General features: G+C 45.0%; 1 protein-coding gene across 2 annotated transcripts in view; it reads right to left on the reverse strand.

Moving 5' to 3' along the window:
* Positions 1-20,840, reverse strand: part of NTM (neurotrimin) — a 671,796-nt gene that overhangs the window by 382,229 nt on the left and 268,727 nt on the right. The window contains exon 2 of one of the 2 annotated variants that reach the window (XM_028120840.2): positions 17,397-17,481. In XM_028120840.2, coding sequence (XP_027976641.1) covers positions 17,397-17,440 — 44 coding nt within the window. In that variant the 5' untranslated portion in view covers positions 17,441-17,481. Of the gene's footprint in view, positions 1-17,396; positions 17,739-20,840 lie in introns of those variants that run through there. The other variant, XM_028120839.2, reaches the window with a different exon arrangement.

Here is a 20,840-nt window from a genome sequence, read left to right on the forward strand (position 1 = left end):
CACTGTAGGATCAAACAATCCAGCACCAACTAAGGCATTAATACCAAAGCAAAATGAACTATAATTATTTGCCTTTTTTAAGTAATGAAAAAAATTAACAAAATAATAAAATAGGAGTCATATTTTATGGCCTCTCTGCTGAAGCTTTTATTTCAGAGCATTTGTTCAGGACATTTCATCAATTTCAACCATCATAAGACCAGGAGCAACAAGGACCTGGCAGTGTGGCTGAGCCTTTGATCATAAATGAAAATGGAAGTCTGGGGATGGAGGACTGTTTATTCACCCAAGGAAGTCGATGGACTTGTACTCCAGGGGAATTTCATGATCCATCAAGGAATTTCCAAATCCACACAATGTAACAGTTGGAAGTGGCTTCATACTTGGTGGATCAATATAAGCCTAACCGAAGGCAGACAGAAAAAGAGCTTTTCCATAATTATGTAAGTGCTGATTAGATGAGGTGGCTCAGGTCCTGTGGGAGCTCAGAGTAGGTACATTTAGCCAGCGTTAGGGGCTCTGTCCTGTCAGTGACACACAGATACATATCAAACATGGTCTTTGCTTTTTAAAGAACTTGAAAATTGAACAAGGGTGGGGCATGAAAATAATAAAATACAGAAAAATGAAAAAAGAATATGTAGTCCCCAAAATGATCAACCTGCTCTAGTAGCTTCCACAGGACCAAGAATAAAATCCAAAGGGGTCACTATGATCACTGCAGCCAAGTGGCCTGGCCTTGGCTCTGACCTCTTCTCCCTGGTCTGTGCAAGTCAAGATGCATCTACCCCTGCACCTCTGTATCTGCGGTGTTTCTCCCTGCTATGCCCTTCCTCAAATATACACACACACTCACTCCCTCACTTCATCAGATTGCACTCAAAAGCCTCGCCTTAGAAAGACCTCCCCCAACCCGTGTGACCAGAATTAGCATCTATTCTTCAGTTTTCTTTTCGAGAGTGTGCATCCCTACCTGACATTTAGATAACCACTTCTTTGTTCGTTGTCCTCACATGTCGCAGGGTCTAGAACAATGTTTGGCACTGAGCAGATGTTGAATAATTATTTGTTGAACAAATGACACATGGTCATAAACAACAAACTATGGGAACCTGGGTGAGTAAGAGGTTTCAGTGAGATTATGCTGTTTGTAGGATTTCCACGGACTTGGGCCTCGGAGAGAGGAGAGAAAGAAAGAATAGCAGAGAAGGGTATGGAAAAAGCATTCAGGCTAAATGAGCCACAGAGAATGTGTGCTAGAGCACCTGAAGGGTACTTTGGTAGCAGGACAAAAGACAAAAGCAACAGAAGAGTTTTGTGTGTGGGATTCCAGGCAAGAGACACAACATGGCTGGGACAGCCTACCTTCCATCAATCTCCCACCCGTGATAAATAGTTTTAACTTTTTTTTCTTTCTAATTTAATGTATTATGGATAGACTATAACAAGTTTAATGCTTGCTATATGTCAGGTACAATAATTGAGATTTTACAAGTTATCTTCTGCAATTATTATAAATAACTATGATTATTAAAAGATGGGAGGGCTCATATTAAACGCTGCTAATGATGCTGTGTTTTGTTGTTATTATTATTTCATTCTTATGACAACTCTGTCAGGTAGCTATTAAGGTGTTATTCAACCATGTTTCACAGATAAGAGAATAAAGGCTCAAAGAAGTTAATAATTTCACAACTGAGGTCCCAACTCCAGAGTCTTCTTTATTCCCACTCCAGAATAATTCACAATCAGCATGTTTTATGTAGACTAACAAGAGTTGAGTCTATATGGTTAGGATCTGTATTTATGTATTATATCTAAACAAGCTACAAAGAAAATTCACAGGGTAGGCATCTGCCTATTGGAGGCCGACCATGTTGTTAACCCATCTCTGTTCATATGTCTCTTACAGCTTCAAAAAGTTAATCCCGCCATACGATTAAATATCCCATCTTCCATTCCTCCTTTTAGGCAGTAGGGAAAACCATATTGTGAATGGAATTTTGAAGGTCTGTTGGAAATTGAGGCTCGAAGGGCTAGTAGGAACCACAGTGGGCAACCACTAAGGGCACGGGGTCATCCAGCAGGGAGGTCCCCAGCTCCAGCACAGCTTAGGTGAACACAAAAGGCAGTAGGGAAGTCATCTGCTTTGGATAAAAATTCAGATACATAGAGCACCTCATCTAGGCTAACTCTCCAAGTCTTCCACTCAGTATACCCTGAAGGTCAGGCCTGCCTCTCCCAGAGATTGGAAGGGCCTTGGGGAGGGGACAGGACTCAGTTTCTGACGACTACCACCACCTGCTCTGAGCCGCCCCATGTCCTGGTGGGATCCTTGGAGCTTGGCGCCAATTACTAATTATACATTAACGGAAACAAGCAAAGCAACTATTTTTTCAACCAAAGATAACCCTAAGGGCAGGGAAATGTCAGACTGAATTCTTAATAAAGTTGGTGCAAAATGCTCTAGGGGTGCAATGCTAAATTTTCAGAAATGGAGACAATCCAAGGACTAGAAAAAAAGGCAAAAACCTCACCTTCTTAGCATACGCAGTGTGTAGGTTTGATTACTGAATAGAGATATGAAATATGCACTAAATAATTCTTCTGAACAGCTCATTAGGCCTAATCCATCTCTGATTTCTATGAGTCCATTAATTCCAAATATGTGTCTGCTTATACATACACACATATCCACACAGGATCATAAAATGCTGTCTTAATTTCACAATGTAATACCCTGGAAATGGCAACAGGTAAAACATCAAATTGGATATTATGCAGATTTTAAATGTTTATAATTTTCAGATGTGATAAGTGGCAATGACAAAGCATAATGGACCAAAGAAGGATGACATTTCAGTTAGAAAACACTAGACCCATATGGCTAGGTTCATGTGAGGCGCAGGCGAGACACCAAATATTGTCTGCCACGAAACAACAGAACTGTAACAGCCCAGACAGTATCCACATGGAAACTATGCAGAGCAAATAAAATCAACACAGGTGTTGTCTTTGTTTATGCAGGATTTTTATTTATTTCTCATCTCCTAAAATCTGTGCTGCTAGCATCATTTGCTCCTTAATCTGTATGTTATACTAGGTGTCACAGACACTCAGAGGCCCAAATGTCTCTTTGTACTCCTTACCCCTTCTTCAGTTTGGAGACTGCCTCCATTTTGCCCTGCTCATCTTTGAGTAGGTCATGAAACTGGCTGACTCCTCTGCCTAGAAGGTTTTTCCTTCTCATTCCTGCAGGGATCACACCCTGCTCCTGACCCACCTTGCACACACCCCTCTCCATGCACCCCAGGTTGCTCTTCAAAACACAAAGTACAGTTTGTCTACTTATTTATTTAGTGATAACTGGTGCCTGTCCAGTACAGTTGCACAGGTTGCATCCTGCTCAACGATGGTGGGTAGAGGGAGTTAATGGAGCACAGCTCTATCTATCCCACAGGGAGCCCTAGGGACTGACTTGTGAGACTAGAGGAAGGGCACCTGTCCCTAACTGGTCTGTGCAAGTTGTGTGCTGGAACAGGACACCTTTTTTTTTTTTTTCAATTCATACAAGCGGCGGCCCTGGTCTCCCCTCACTAAAAATCACTCTGTGAAAAAGGAAATCCATGCCTAGTACAGTGCCTGGCAGATACAAGACACATAAGATGCCATGCTGAAGTGACACAAACTGGCTCATCCATTTATTCCCCAAGAAAGCACTAAGCTCCTATCATGTGCCAGGTGCTGTGCAGCATTCTGAGATGACAATGAACATAAGACGAGATCGCTGACTCTATGTGTCTGCGTTCCTTGTAGGTCTCCTGCCACAACGGCTTTCCGCCTTCCCTTTCCACACTTTCCTCCCCCCCTTACTACCCTACCACCTGGTCGCACTTCTAAAATTTGACCTCTGACAGTGGTTTCCTCTCCTTTTTCTTCAACATTTTTAAGAAAAAGCCTACAAATCATCCCATCTGTCTCTTTACTGTGTGTCAATTAAAACACTGAGTGTTGGAATATCTCTAGCACAAAAGGTTACGCTAAGTAAGAAACCTCCAGCCATTAATGAGCAATTTGTCATCTAAGAGGTATTTTCACTAATTATGGTATATGTCTCGAGTCGTAGCCATTATGGACATGTGCTAATTTACTTCAAGGTAAAACTTTTCTTTGTCACTGTTTTTCACATATTCTGTAAAGCCGACATTTTACTTGGTTCAGAGATGTAAAGAGTCAAGCAAATGAAAATCAAACATTTAAGGCTTCAGTTTGAAAAGGCCATGGTTCCTACTTTCAGACACATGCAAAAATCACCAAAAGGCTTGCCAGGAAATTTTAATAAGTGCTTAAGTTTGGACTTAAAAAAAAAAAAAAAATCTGTGTATTTTGATGCAGTCAAAATCAGAAAATAGGAATCACAATAGCTGTGTTGAATTAGATAGCACAATGCTGGCTACCTTTAACAAATGAACTCCCAAATCCCAGAAGCCTATCACAATGAAGTGTATTTTTCCTTCGTGCAATAATCTCACAAACGAGGTTCTGGGTCAGCTGGTGGGGCGGGGGCGGGAGCCTTGCTCTGCGGAGGCATTCAATGACTTGGCCGATGATGGAGCATCTGCCAAATAGGACATGGGTTTCCAAGGTAATTTTGGACCTCAACATCCAGATGGCGTAAGGAGAAACAGTGTGAATTATTTCGTATGGGAGCCTTTCACAGGCCAATCGGCACATAACTTTTGCTAACATTCGTCTGGGTAGAACTCGGTCACATGGCCACACCTAAATTCAAAAGAGGCTGGGAAAGGGGATCCCGCTTTGTGCCTGGGAAGGAGGATAAACAACCTATATATTTTCGAACTGCTAACAATCTCTTCCTCAAATGTAAAGAACTGAACTGAGCAGTAGGGGCCATGCCCTGCCTTCTCATTTCAGACACAGGGAAACTGGGAAACGGGGAAACACACTAATTTTCTTAGCGGTATCCCATGGTGAGTTGTGACAGAGCCAGGGCTGAAACTCAGGTCACCCCAGCCCTCAGCCACTATTCACCTTCCAGAAACAATGACACTTGCTGAGCCTCTTCAAAATCATTCCACCACAAAGATGCCGGACTTGCAGCAACATCGGCCTCCACGGGGCCCCCAGGGTCACCGGATCAAAGCCGTCCTATTTGCCCACAGCGGATACATCTCATGCTCCGTCCTTCCCCCGCCGTATACAGCTAACACTGACAGAGTGCCAGACGCCGCTCTAAATACTTCCTATTTCCCTCCTGGCTCACTACTCCTATTACCAAACAACGACAAAACTGAGGCCCAGTGAGGTTAATCAATGTGCCCAAGGTCACACAACTGGGAGGCGGCTAAGCCAAGATTTGAACCCAGGGAGGGGCCTGGCTCCAGGCCCTGTCTCAATCATCATGCTTTCTAGGCTTCAGGTAGAATTCCCTTAATAAATAAAGTTTTAAAAATACATAATGGACACGCGACACACGATAATGTGTTAGAAGTGAGGTTGAAAGCCTGATTTCTGACCAACCCCCACTTCCTTCCCTTCTCCCATGGCTGTAGGCCTGGAACTAGAAACTAATCCTTATTTTCAAGTATTTATTAGATTTTCTATAAAAACCTCTTGTGAAGATGGAAATTTAAAGGTCCTTTAGCCTCCACACATGTAGATTTTATGAAATGTGTCACACTGCCCGCACAAGTCCCCCCTCGACCTCCCATTCCACTCCCTGTCCTGGAAGGCAAAACCAAGGCTAGATCACACCCCATCTACCTTACCTCTGTTCAGGAACACCCAAACTTCTGCCAGTACAGATATATACCTGAGTCCCCTCTTCCTACTAAAACATAAATAATTTTCACTATTAAAAGCTTAGTATTATTCCTAATAAAGTTTCCATTCACTCGAAAACTATTTCTTAATATATACCAGGTTCCAGGCCATAATTTAGCCACTATAAATGAGAGCAATGAAGTCAGTAGCCTTAGGGATCTTACATTTTAGCGGAAGAGGCCATAAATAAATAATAGATGACTAAATAACAGACTTATGTAAGTGTTAAGGGTGATGACGAAAATTAAACCTATGTAGGAGAAGAGAGGAAAGTGGGGGATGGTGGGCTGGCTGTTTCAAACAGCATGGTCTGGACAGTCTTCTTTGAGGATGGGACATTTGAGCAGACACACGGATGCCATGAAGATCCAGCCATACAACACTACAGTGGGTCCTGGCAGAAGAAAGAGCATTTCCTCAGGCAAGAAGCAATCTGGTGAGTCCAAGGAACAACAGAGAAGTTCGGTCAACTGCATCCTTGTGAGTGGAGCAGGTGTGACAGAGGGAATGTCTGAGGGGTAGGCAGGCAATAAAAAGTTTTCATACCATTGACATGTTTGCATTTCTTCCTACCTGTTAATGGAGGCCACCATGGGGTTTTGAACGGAGAGTGGTACGATTTGATGAATGTTCTTAAAAGACAACTTGAGCCAGGTGGTGGAGAATGGCTTCTGGTAGAGCGCGGCATGGGAGCAGGAAGACCAGATGAGATGTTACTGGAATAATCCAGATGGGAGCATATGATGGTGTTGACTAAAGAGGTAGTGTTCAAAATGGTGAAACGTGGTCTGATTCAAGAGATATCTTACAAGTAAAAGCAAACAGGATGTATTGGTGAATTAGAGGGAGCATAAAAGAGAAAGAAAAAGAATATATATCTGTTAGGTTGGGGGCCTGAGTTGTTGGCTGAATGGGGGGTGCCCATTCCTAGGATGGGCAGATGGGGAGGGAAGATCAAGTTGGTTGCTGGAGGTGGGGGAAATGGGGCTGGGATCAAGAGCTTTGGCTGGAGGCACTGGGTTTGAAATGTCTGAGCCAAAAAAAAAAAAAAAAAGAAAGAAAGAAAAGAAACATCTGAGCCATAAAAGCCAACGTGCGGATTAGCGCTAGGATATGTGGTCTGGAGCTCCAGCAGGAGAGACTAGTCAGGGCAGAGCACAGGGCTGCAGCAAGGACATCTGTGGGTAACACAGCCTCATGGCACACGTGCCAACGCGAGCAAGGATTCAGAGAAAGACAGACAAAGATTGTCCAGAAGCCACAATGAGTAGCAAGGAGAGTATCTATCTGACTTTCAAGGCTCATGATAAGCAGTACATAGGAGAAAAACAGTCACCGTCAACATGACTCTGGGAATGGAAATAACTCAGGAAATAGTCACATTTCAAGTTTAAGCAAGAAAGAAAAAAAGAGAGAGCGAGAGCAAGAAAGGGAGAGAGAGAGAGAGAGGTCATTCAGGAAAGACTGGCAACCTAGGGATTTTGCTGGTGACAGATCATGAAGCTCAGACAGTAGAAAGGTTTGGAGGATTAGGAGGAAGTCTTCAGTTCAGATCACTGGAGGTACAGGACCATATGGTCACAGTAAGAATCTAGACAATACACGTGACCTGGGGCAGGTGGGGAGGGCTGTGACTTCTGAGGTGGCTGAAATCACTGAGAAGTGGGAACACGCAGGCCTGTCCTGATGGTCTCTTCGGAAAAAGAGGGTAGTGAGCTCTGAGTATAGCCCTACTCCGCATCAGCCTCCTAAATACTTATAATGGACAGCTGAGGGGGTCATCATGACTAGGAGAGGCACAGCTCTGACACCTCTCTGGACTGCAGTGGCTTGTGTCACTGGGGGCGATAAGGTGATCTAACCTGGCTTTTCGGTGGTCCTTTATATATGATGATTACTTAAGAGAACTCTTCCTTTATCATTTCTTTCTACGAGTCCATTCATTTCCTGGAGCTGTTACAACAAAGCCTGACGAATTGGGTGGCTTAAAAAAACCAGAAATTTATTGTCTCACAGTTCAAGGGACCAGAAGTCTGAAATCAAGGTGTTGGCAGGCCCATGCTCCCTATGAAACCTGTAGGAGAGACTCCTTTCTCGCCTTTTCCTTCTGGTGGTTCACTGACCACCTTTGGCAGTCCTTGACTTATAACTGTGTAATTCCAACCTTTGCTTTCTTCACTACATGGCATTCTCCCTGTGTGTCTACCGTGTTTCTCCATGGCCATCTTCTTACAAGGATGCCAGCTCTACTGGATCGGGGCTCACCTTTCTTCAGTGTGATCTCATCTTAACTTCTTTAATTACCCCTGCAATGACCCTATTTCCAAATAAGATCACATTATGAGATACTGAATGTTAGGACTTCAACATATCTTTTGTCTTTCTTTCTTCCTTCCTTTCTCTCTCTCTCTCTCTCTCTTTGTTCTCCTTTTGGAGGGGAGCACAACTCAACCCACGACACCAAAGTACTCCTCTTTCCGGTTTTTATGTATAACAACTGCACCAAATTAAAAGGAATTTGCATGTATTCTCTATCTTACTACCTTCCTTGTAGCCTCCGACTGGTTAGAATTATTTTAGATTGAGCTTTCCTGATGAGCACATTTGTCCAAAGATGATTATTCTGAGTGTGAGTGCACTTTTCCACTCCTCCACTCCATTATAGCCTGTCTGAAAGCCAGAGAAAATCAAGAAATTATTTTCACACAAACGTATCTTCCTTTGCCTACATGTGGCCAAGAAAGCTTTATCTGACAGCTGATTTCAGTTTTGTCATTTTCCATCAGTCTAGTGGTTGATGCTTTTTTCATTAAAAATTCTATTATTTAAAAAAATCCTGCTGCAAGATCATTTCATATGTTCATTTTATAAGACAAATCTAAACCGCCAAAGCTTTCTGAGCCAAAGCATCTTACCCCGAGAAGAGAACAAGTTGGCCAAATATGCCCAAATAAGCCCAAATAACTCAACCATGTCAATCAGTGAGATTTGGGAAAGCCCGCTAAGGAAAGAGGGAGACTCCTATCTATAACTTAAATTAATTTGAGCTTCATGGCATACAGTTGAAGTGTAGAGGTCCGTTTTTTGTGCTTCCATCGGTGATTGCTGTGATTAGTTTCTAATGCGAAGGCACACTGGTCTTACCCCAGACTTGAACAGAAGAAAAATTACCAAATGCAGAGAGACTTCCTTCTCAATTTTCACCATCACTGTTCAAGTCCTGAGCTGGCCTCTTAATGCATAGGAGATGTGAATGAATGGAAAGATTCCAATCAGAGAACATTAAAGCCAGAAGGACTTAACCCCCTCCTCCCCAAGGGATAGCATCCCTACTTCTATTTGCCTGCTGACTCCAGTGTAATTATCATGGAAAAATCAGTCTTCCAAGTAATAAAAGTCTACTAATCCTAAATCTACACATGAATTCCTGACCCCACTATTTGTTTCAGAGAACCCGCCTCTACAGAGCCTTCCCTATGGCTTTTTTTTTTTTTTTTGGTAGGAAATTCATCTCTAGAGCCATGAACTGTCAGAACTTGCTATGCAACAATCTTGTTATGAAAAATAAAGAAATACCTTTCTTCTCACTCCCTGTCAGAAATAAAACAGTGCAAGAAATTATTTGAACTGAAGAAGAGTCCTCGGATCTAAACAGATGTGTAGAGAAACACACAAAAGTACAATTAGGGTTGGTGGAGAGGCATTCCTCTCTTTGCAGATCTTTCACAAGCAAGACCCGGTGTATCAGTCAAAGTGAAGCTACATGGGTGTTTAAACTACAACAGTTTATAATGAAAATTGCCAAATGTGTGAATATTATATATAAATATATATACATACATATGTGTGCATATGTATATATATATGGAGAGAAAGACAGTAATAGTTATACACCAAGCTTTATGTGCATTATTTCATTTTAACCCAAAATAACCCTTTGAGGTAGTAATAACTGTCCTCTTTATATAGACAAATTAAAAACTTTTGCCCAACAGCTCGTAGACACAATGCCTGAGTCAGGGTTAGCCAAATCCTGTCCCCCAGGCCGTTTTTTTTCTAGCATACCATTCTTGCTAGAATATGAGTTGTAAGGTCTTTGTTGGAAATCTTTGCCTCTATCAATCGTGCTCCGGTTAAACATTCCTATTGCCTCCTCCTCCTTGGCGCACATGTGCAATTTGGAAATTGCATCCTAAACCCAACCAATTCTTAATTTCCTAAAAACACTACTACTTGGCCATCTATATGATGTTAATTGTATTGTTTATTTCTTATCAGTAATCTATTACGCAGAGTGGAAAGCCATCAACCTTCTCCCAAGGAAGCAAAGTAACCTCAAATAATGCAAGGATAATGTTATATTCTACCCATCAGTGGAGACTTTGAACCCAAGAGAATAAATATGCTATTAACCTTAATCATAAATTTTTTTCAAGATTCTCCCATCTTGAGAGATGTCAGTGATCTTCTAGTAAAACTAAGAAGAAAGCGTATAGTCAAGGTCTCACCCACTCTGCCTCCCACCGCCGGATATTCAGATACACTGGCTTGTGGGATCCTCATAGAACTCTGCCTCAATTTGTTCAATATCCCAGGCCAGAGAAATACACGGTGACATTTGAGGATTTGCTAACTCTCTATGAGAGAGTCCAAGACTGCTGATCTCTGAAGCAAAAGGCTGGTGGGAGAACCTGGAATAGACTGATTCTGAACAAACTATGGAGATTCTAGGGTTGTGTAATGAGAAGGAACGTCTAGAGTTCCTGTGTCTCCATGTCATAAAAGCTTAAAAAATCCCATACCCCATTCCTAAAATACTTCAAGAAAGGAGATTCTTACGCTCCCGAACAAGGAGGAAAAAACGGAATTCACCTGGTTTCTAGAAGAATTACACCCTGGCAATGAGGCAAAGAAGGGATAGAATGAGAAAAGTCCTGTGGTACAAAAAAGAGAATCAGCTTCTAGTCACACAAAACTGGTTCCAAGTTCCAGGCTCAGCCACCATCTGACTGTGGGATCTGGGAAAATGCCTCCCTTTTCTCAGTGCTTTGGTTTCCTGGTCTGTAAAATCAGAATAATAATTGCATCAACCTGGTGGAATTAAATAAGACTCTGTTCGCAGAGTGCTTAGCATGGAGCCTGATACAGTGAACGGAGTTGTCCCATATGGAATCAGAGGTGGAGCAGAAGGCTAAGAACGCAGGCTTCGGTGCGAGACACGACCAGCAGTGAGATGCGAGCACAGTGATAAATGCTCGCTGACTGTCATGATGCTGTCAGCACGATGATTTTGCACTTAGTAGGAGAAGGTGGCCTGTCTTTCAGGCACAGGTTGCCCTACGCTAGAGCTCACAGCCAAGTGGGGAAACATGGGCTGGGTATCAGCACCACCTCACCCTTCCAAAAGGCATCTTTGTGCAAGACTGATTATCACTACCCTCATTATCTGTAAAACCAGGTAGCTCAACTCCCTGGTCCCTGCAATCCTTTCAAACTCAAAAGAAACATTTCTGCAAGGCACCTATACTTGCAGGTGAGGAGTGTCGGAGGACCAGGGCCCAGCCTGTCCCTCTGTGCTCTTCACCAGGTTCCCGTGACAACTGGCATACTCCTTCTCCTTCTGCCCCAAGCCTGGTTGGGTTTTTCATTTTCCCATTTTAGTTTTTGGCTCCTCAAAAGGCTGGGTGTGCTTCCAGGAGCCTCCCTCCACAACCCCATCTGTCCGTGCTCTTCTGAGCCACAGTCCACCGGCTAGATGGCTGGCAAGCCCCGGAGGTGAGCACACGGTGGTCGATCCTGGGAGGGGCAGCACAGTCGGAACAACACACGCTTCCCAAGCGGCATTGCTATTCTGAACGAGTTAACGCATCAAGAACGAATCGATAGTTATAGCATGAGACAACCACGCCAGCAACTCCACATGGAGAGAAGGAAGGATGGGCAGAGAGGTGCTCCGTATCTGGAAAATGCTAATGTCCCCGAGCTGCACCTGGGATTGAACACCTCATCAGAGATGAGCATTTCTTCAAAGGCTTAAGGACTGGGTCGGGAAGTGACCTGGCAGAAAGGAAGCCCGCATCATGGGTGCAGCTCTGAACTAACCGGCAGATGACACAGCCCATCTGTGTCCCTGACAGAAAGACACCAGCCCAATTATGTGTGTTTGTAACTCCTCAAGAGCAACCTCACACAGCTGGGTGGCCCAGGCAGAAATGACAGTGAGCCGGGAACATGTCCAAGGGCAAAGACAACACAAGACAACTCAGGGAAAGGGACAGAGAAGGGCAAGGAGAAGAGAGTGATCTCAGATTTCCTGCATCCATTCATGCACAGGTACTTTCTGAGCACCTTCTATTGGCCAGATACTGGTGACACAGTGCTGCATGAGACCGAGAAGGTAGCTCTTCTCCAGAAAATTACAGCTCAGTTGGGGAAGACAGATCATAAACACCTAATCAAATGTCTAAATAGGAAAACTTGAGATACGGATGCCTGCTCTGATGAAAAACAAATCCCAGATGGTATGCCAGTGTAATATGTGTGGAGGTAGTAAGGGTCATTTTGATTTGGGTGTTGGTAAAGGCTTCAGGGAGCGGGTTCCATCTGAACTGAAGCCAAAATGATTAATAGCTGTCCCTGGAAAGATAAGGGTATTCTCAACAGTGAGGACCACAGGTAGAAAGCCCCTGTAGCAAGAATTCATTTTCTATGTTCGTGAGGTGGAGAAAGGGCCAGGATGTCTATAGCAGAAAGACAGGCAGGATAGCCACTCAGACTTTGTTAGCAAAAACCAGGGACCAAGTCATGTGCTGGGTATTGGGATACAAACATGAAGAAGGCATAGTTCCTGCCCTCAAGAGGCCATGGACTGGCTGGAGAGACAAAGAGAGAACCCATCTGTTATAAAATGAAATGCTAAATGTTTTACACGGTATGAATAAAGTGTGCCACAGCTCCCTATGTTTAGAAGGGCACGCCATGGGTTTTCTCAAATATCAAAAACATTATTCTGTTCTATTCCATGGAGTTGCTATGTCAAAATCCAACTTCAATCTTGTACATTTCTCAGATCTTTTCTTTCTTTTCTTAACTCAAAAAAAAAAAAAAAAAGACATTGTGCAGTGAGAGAAGGCACAGCTCAGCCTCTGATACTCACTTACCATATGATCCCAATGAAATAATTCACTTTCTTAGCTGTTGCCTTATTGGGGGAATCTATGATAGCATGAAGCACACTCATCAGAATTGCCAAGCTACAGGCCACACTTAGTGAAGGTCTCTGATTCGTGACATCCACACAGATGGGCACCTCAGGCTCTCCCACTCCTCACTTCTTCTTCACTATTCCCATAGAGGAGTCCAGTCAGAAAGCTCTTTTCTGACCCCACGTACACATGCTGCCCATTCGCTAATGGGCACACTCTGCCTCATCTGTTGGCTACCTCTTTGCCCGGCCTTTTGAGTTGGACTCAAGACCCCGGAGTATGAAGTGTAAGCCTCATGTCTTTTCACACCCCAAAACCCAGCTCAGGGCCCTTCTTGCAAGAACCACTCAATAAGCCTTTGTTGGTTGACCACAGCTGTATTTGAAAATAACATGATGGAGAAATGCAGTAAAGAGACAAATGAAATATAGGCTGGGGGATGTTTATGTTTTGTTTTCATTCATTTTATCTGTTCAGGAAACATCTGGGAGCACACAGTGCTCATGACATTATACAGCACGATATCTGCTTTCCAAGCACTGGCTGACCCCCAAGGCACGAGGAAAAAGAGCACAAAAAGTTCAGCGACTTTGCAGGAGAGGGTCTAAGCCAGAATGCCTAGAGGAGACTCTAAGTACCAGCAAGGGATTGGAACACAGAATGCAGTGGAGAAAGTGTGGGGCACAAGATCACGGAGCAAGGACCTGAGTTAGCACTCCAGCTCTGCCTCTTGCTACTTGGGTGATACTACCTAAATTCCCTGCTGTAGGCCTCTGCTTCCCCAGCCACTAAGTAGGGAAAATTAAGTGTATATCAAGAGTTGTTGTGAGCATTAAATGTTACGATGTATACAAAATATTTAACACCCACAGTAACTGACCGATCACTGACAGTGCTATTCATTCATTTTATTAACATTATTATTACTCGTGTCACATAATCTGGCTTCAAAGCTTCCTATCTGTGCAACCTTAATCAAATGATGTAAATTCTCCATGCCTCAGTTTCCTCATCTGCAAAATGGGGATAGCACCTACCCCAAAGGGTCTTTATTAGGGTTAAATGTTAATATTAGGAGGCGAGACAAGAGGTGGGATACTATGTAAAACAAAACTCTCCCTGACACAGAGCAAGTGCTCCCTAAACCTTAGTTAATGTTCTTATTACTGCACATTCTGTTCTACATAACTTCACCCTTTAAAAAAAAATATGCATACAGACCAGCAGCAGGAGGGCAGAAAGAGTGGGAGACTGCAAATTGTTTGCGATTCCTTTCCGGCTGTCAAAGCCACTGTTGGGTGAAAGGTTTTCAATACCTCCGCAAGGATCGTTAGGACTAATTGGATGAAATAAAACATTTTTAAAAGTGTCCTCACATTAGAATCTGCTGCTGAAGCATTCGTTCTATGGGGACTAGAAGAGATCTTCAAAAAATGAAACTGGTGAGAACAAAGCAGAATAACATGCAACCAGAGCAAAAAGTCCTCTGCTGGTTGAGAAGTAAACTATAAGCATGGCCCTAGTGGTCAGCCACCATGCTGTGGATAGGGCAGCTCTCCAGGGCAGAGCAGAGGTGCCCTAGTTGTATTCTGTGTAGCCTGGTCACATGCTGAACAAAAAAACAAATAAAGGAAGGAAAGGAAAGAAGAAGGGATGGAGGAAGAGAGGAAGGGAAAGAGGGAAGAAAAAAGAAACGATCCACATAAATACACAAAAAAGCAACAAAACAAAAAATCCCAGAGCCCTGAGCCGCTAGCCGACTACAACCTAGAGTCAGGTTATGTGCAAATGTATCAATTTTTGTGCAAACAAAATACATTCTGAAATTCCTATTTGCTTCTTTGCACACAGAATTACACAGTACAGAGACTATGCTTGAGAGTTCAAGGCCTTGAACTCCCCAAAAGTACACGCCGACATGGTGGACCTCATTTGTTCTAGTGCATGAGAGCCTGAGAAGAATGCAGATCATCCTGCAGAGGCATGAGCTTCCTCTGTGCAAGTCGTCTGTGACACCAGCTGCCCAATTCACATCCTAAATCAGGCCATTGGCCAGTGGGTTGGTGTCAGTCACATTCTGGCTCCTCTAAGCCCTGCTCTGTAGGGCTCCATCCACTGGAACGGTCTTCCTTCTGTATGTCAGTCAGACATTTAGTCCCTGGGGCTGGCACAGAATGGCAAAGAATGGCAGGAGTTGTTCTAGGAGGGCCTTTTTATGCCATGGCAGGGCTGGGTCTAGAGAGGAAGCCCCATCGTATTCCACTTCCTCCATCTACACCTAAACAAGACCAGAGCAGATGTGAAAATGCAAACAGAGGTTGGTGCCTGAAAGGGACAGGGAAGCCCAGAGTAAGCAAGAAAGTCATGGAAGGAAAGATAAAGAAAGAGAAGCAGCCAGCACATGATAATGCAATTTTAAAGAGAAGTTGTTCCTAACGAAGGCCCATGCCCTGGCTCAGCATCTGCTGAATTCAGCTACCCTCCAGAGAGTCTCCATTCTCATGAGCCTCGGGGGCTGCCCTGTGGGGCTGAAACCAGATCCTGGCTCATCCAACCCCCATCATTGTTCCTAAGATGTGGGATCATTGTCTGTCAGAGCCCCTTTGCTGTTTCTTTTTCTCCAAATCTCCACAGAGCTGACTACTTTCCACCTTCTCCTTGAAACTACCATCCCATCTGTTCCTAAAATGTTCTACATGTGAGAATGACTCTTTCTTATCTCTTGGGAACTACTGCTTGCAGCTAAGGGTTAGGGACAAAGGGAACATCCAGAGAACACTAAATTCATCACTGTGTTGTGTTAGGGCTTCATTTCTGAATCTCTCGTTAAGTAGTCTGAAATCACAGCATTTTTCGAGCTCTGTGAAATCCCCTTATAAAGCAGATCTAGTAATTCTGGGGTGGGAGGCAGATATTTAACCTTTGTTCAAAATAGTCCCGAAAGGGCTTAGTGGAAGAGGTGGGTTTCCTGAGCCAATGAGTAACTAGGAATTCACTGGGGCCATGGACGTTAGCTCCACAAAGGCAGTGGAAGATGGGATGCTTTGCAGGCCCTGTGTGGGTCCTTAAATCACACACTTCCTTTGGCAATGTTCTGACAAGTCAGCCCTGTACTTCCAGGGCCCCCTCTTCAACATTTTCTGTCCCGTGGGTATTTCCTTGAGGGTACCATCCATAAACAATGCAATTTTAGCAGAACAGTCACCAGGGGCACAACAATGGACACCAGCACCAACATTATCATTCCAAGAACCTTCATATGTAAAAGATAGGAATATTGCCATGTTGCCTTGCAGTCGGCTCAATGGCCCAGTTTGGGAAACTTTATGTAAGAAGGCATATTAAATCAAAGAGAGGCAGAGAAATCATTCTTCTCATGAACCTTAACTTCTAAATCATGCTCTTTCTAAAATTCTAGAGAGTAAGATTCCCCATTATAATCACTAATTTTCTGTTACCCTCTTATGAGGGGTGCAGTGTGTAGACACTGGAAATTGAGTTAACATGTCAGTAGACAGGGTATTCAGGGACACAGACTCATCCCAACTTACACAAGACATAACCAAGATTCCACTTCTCGTCCTCAGTTTCTGTAACCCTTAACCCCAGAAACCAATCAGGACCCAACTCAACACTGAAATTTATCTGTTCAGTAGATGAGTTTTGCACATACTGCTTTAGTGGACAGCACCAAGAGAACAGCTAACCAGAGTAAATGATAATTTCCATGGACAAATCAGACACACCTCCATGACTTCAATCTCAGAAAGCCATGTTTAGACAAGAAATAGCATGTCCTTCTACCCACCGGCTCATGGCATGAAGGCACCCCAGAAAAGCCCAAACACAGGCAAGCCCAGGACAAAACAGCAGCTCTGCCGGAGTACAGGAGCCCACTGGCAACTCCTCATAGCATGGGCAGAGTGAAGGCATTCACACGAAGCCAGACTTGTCCTTTGGGACTCATTAACTTCAGAGACGACAGTTCACGCTGAGCCCCAGCCAGGTCCCCAGTCACCATGGCCACTAGGTTCGGGCACACATAGTGCCCAGGCCACTGTCCTCAATCGCGGTGGCTCCCTGCCTCAGCCGCCCCTCATGCTTACCAAGTCCCGAGCCAAGGAGGCCAGTTTTGGGGAAACAGCTCATCTCCCCAACCTCTGAGCGTTTCCCTAACACCACCACGTTCCCGGGGCAGAGCACTCAGCTCATCCGTGAATCCTGCAGCCCAAGGAACCAGCGACCTCCGTACCAGCTGTGCCAGTGCACACACCTGCACCCCTGCCCCTCTCCCCCCACAACCCATACGCATCATTGTCAATTCATAGAAGAAAGACAGCTCCCTACCTGAGGGTGGCGCTCTCCCCCTGCCGGACCGTCACGTTGTCCATGGCTTTGGGGAAGGTGGCATCTCCGCTGCGCACGGGCACTCCTGTGGGTACAAGGAACAGCAGCCTGAGAGACACGACCACGAGGCACTTCCAGGGCAGGAACAGGTACCCACAGACCCCCATCCTCGACAGCCACAACTTCCCAGAACTCCAGCAGCGGCGCGGCACACACCCCCCGGGCGAGCACAGGAAGTGGGTGGGGTGAGGGAGCGAGCTCAGGGACCCAGCAGTGAACTAGCGGCGACCGAGAGGCGCGGGAGGAGAAGAGCGCGCAGACTCCTCGAAGTCTAATATTCCTCCCCCAAATCCGGCCTCGGATAACCAATTCCACGGAGGACAGCGAAGGAGGCTTCCTCGGTGCTGCTTCGGCCGGGGAAGATGGCCAAGAAAGGGGAAGCCGCAAGGCAGGTGCAAAGGTGTGGGCACGTCTCAGGAGTTCCTTCTTCCCGTTAGCAGTTCTGACATGGCACTTTGGAGTGGAGTAAGCACTTTGGTACCAGAAGGGGACAGGGGGTGGGTCAGATCCGGCTCCCCAGAGGTGGTCTGCAATTCCTCAGTTCAAACAAGGGGGAATCCAACACTTTCTTTATAAGTTTCGGAGGAAGGACCGCCGGCAGAAAAACAATCCGTAACAATAGCCAAGATGGAAAGTAGAGCACGCAGGAGGCGGCTCCGCCGAGCTTCGTGCGATCCGGACCCGGGGTTCCTACGGCAGCCTCTCGGTCAACTTCCTCTGAGCCGAAACATGCGCTGCAGCCGCTGCGATCCGGCCGGTCTAGGCAGGGCCAGGCGCCGCGGCGGCGGCCGTGGCAGGAGCGGCCCAGCTGAGCGCACCGCGGCGGCCCCTCGCTCGCTCGCTGGGCAAGGCGAGGCGCAGCCGGCACCGGAGCCGCGCGGACGCCACGCTCAGCGGCCGCCCCCGGCCTCCGCGCCGCCTTCCTCCCGGGAGCAGCCCCGACGCGCGCGGGCCCCGACCGCCGGGGTTGTCATGGCAGCAGCTCCATCACTGACCGCCACTTTCTCCGGGGCCGCCGGCGAGCGAGCGGGCGGACTGCGCGCTCATCCCGGCGGGCGGGCGCGGGGCGCGGGGCGCGGGCGCCCACCTTAACCCCTGCCGCGCCGCGCCGCGGTAGTGCACCAGCCAAGGCGAGGAGTTTAACCATTTCCCCCCTTGAAGATCTGTCACCTCCAAATTAAGAAGAAAGGCAAAGTTACCACACAATCTTAATAAGCCCAAGACATCTTAATAAGGGTCACAAACTAATTAACTAGGAAAGGAAAACCCTGCAGCATGCTTGCATGCACCTTTAAAATGATCCGATTAAATCCATTAGCATTTAGAGTAAATTTACAGTGTTGGAAGGATGCTTTAGAATAATCTAATTTTTATTCAATAGTCAACGCCCACCCTACCAGCACCCCGCCCACCCCAGGAAAGCTACTTTCAAACACCGGAGACTCAACACCACCATTCTAAACAGAGATCTTCCATATATAAAATAAATGCAAAATCACAGAAGCCCCTTAGTATGTGAAACTTCAAAATCGCATCAAAATTTTGGTCAAGTTCCGACACTAACTTACATTCTTTATTCTTGTTTTGTCGACATTAAAAGATGCTAGCCCTGCAAAAGTGCTCATTCAAATGAATGAGTGTGAGCCACTTGCTTTATTTATACTGTGTACTCCCAAGTTCTCTGGGTTTCACAGTCTTGCAGAGCTGATTTCATCTTAAGAGGTGTGTTTTTCGAATTCTTGAAACCCTGGGAAAAACCGAATTTGCCTCATTTCCTGTCATTTCTCCTCTCTGGCTGCTGTGGGTCCCTACATACCTACATTTTAATTTCTCCCTTAAGTTCAGCTCAGACCGAATGTGCATTCCCCTTCCTGGGCCTGGCCCCTGAGCTGGGGAGAAGCCCAGAACATCCCAGCCCACACAGCAGCGCCAACACTAGAATACTCTCTCCTCAAGGACTCCCAGATCTTAGCCCCCTACACTGACCCAGATTCTCCCTGGGGATAGAGAAGGGTCAACCAAAGGTGACTTTGTTTCTTTCTCCCTCAACTTTCTATCAGATCCAACCAGGAAGCTGGTTTTATTCAACACCTGTTAAATAACAGAAAAATGTTCTTCCCAAAGCCATCCAGCCAACACCAAAAAGATTGAATCATTCTAACTATAAGAGTCCTGGTGCCAGAGAAGTCCTTACACCTTGCAGATAATAACTACCATTTACACGTAGATGACACGTGTGTTAGAGATGAAACATGCATTTCCCCCTCCTACTCCCTCCTCTAACTGCTTTAGATTGGTAGGAATGGAGGTACAGTTTGCAGATGTGGGAGCCATACTCCAGGGTAACAAAGACAGACTGAGCAAACGTGTTTTTCCGTTTTAATAGTTGACCAGAAATGGATCAACCAGAAAAGTTGAGCAACTTTACACTGAAGCTCTCAATTAATCCATCATTAGGATCATTTTTCCTCATCTCTGGTGACTTCTCCTGAGATTAAATTCTCAGGGAAACCCTTCTGCTACTTTTGGCCAGTGGGGACCATTTGATATATAACACCAAAAAAGTCAACTGTCAACTTATGGCTGCAAGAAATGACTTTACTATCAGGAAAAAAAAAAAAGCAAAAGCAAAATCAGAAAATGGCATCTATAGAGAGCAGGAGAGTTTTGTTTATATTTTTGGGGAAAAAAAGAAGAGAAAAGCCTATTTTTACACCAGTCCATTCTTGCAAGAACCCTATTTTATGTCTATTTTACAATGGGAAACTCCGGAAATAGTAAGTAAAGAGTAAGATTGTGTTTGATGACTTATAGTCTGCTGAATTTGGGGTTCTTCTTTCCCTAAAATCAAGGAGTTACCTCTAATCAACCATCTATCCATTTTACCTGTCCCTCATGCTCCCCCACCAACCCCTCTGTGTACACACATCCTCACCATCAGCTGGAAATAATTACAGTGGTGGGGAAGGGAGAGGGATTCGTTCTGGGCTTTGGAGTCATTTCCCTACAGGCTTGGGAATGGCACGGATGATTCCTTTCATAATAAATTCTAGTCCTGGCTCTTGCATCTAATTCCCCGGTAGGTACAAATGAGCATTAGTTTTTTTTGCATCTGGGAATGTGGATAATGACAACAACCGGCCTTCCCCAAGGGACCTACATAACATGATTAACTCTACAGGAAAACACTTAGAAATCCATTTAAGGTGGAAGATGCTTTATTAATACATTTTGTCTGCCACCACTTCATTATTATGACTGGGCAGGAAAATAATTCTTCATAGGGGCTCTTTAAGATGTTTGGTTTATACCAGTATGCATGTCATTGATCTAAGACAGTCAAACCATCTTTGTCTCTGGCCATGAAGGGAAAGTGCTGAGCTG

The sequence above is a fragment of the Eumetopias jubatus genome, unplaced genomic scaffold, assembly GCF_037043125.1.
Source record: "Eumetopias jubatus isolate StellerSeaLion01/CBP00866 unplaced genomic scaffold, mEumJub1_p1.0 scaffold_13, whole genome shotgun sequence".
Lineage (NCBI taxonomy): Eukaryota > Metazoa > Chordata > Mammalia > Carnivora > Otariidae > Eumetopias > Eumetopias jubatus.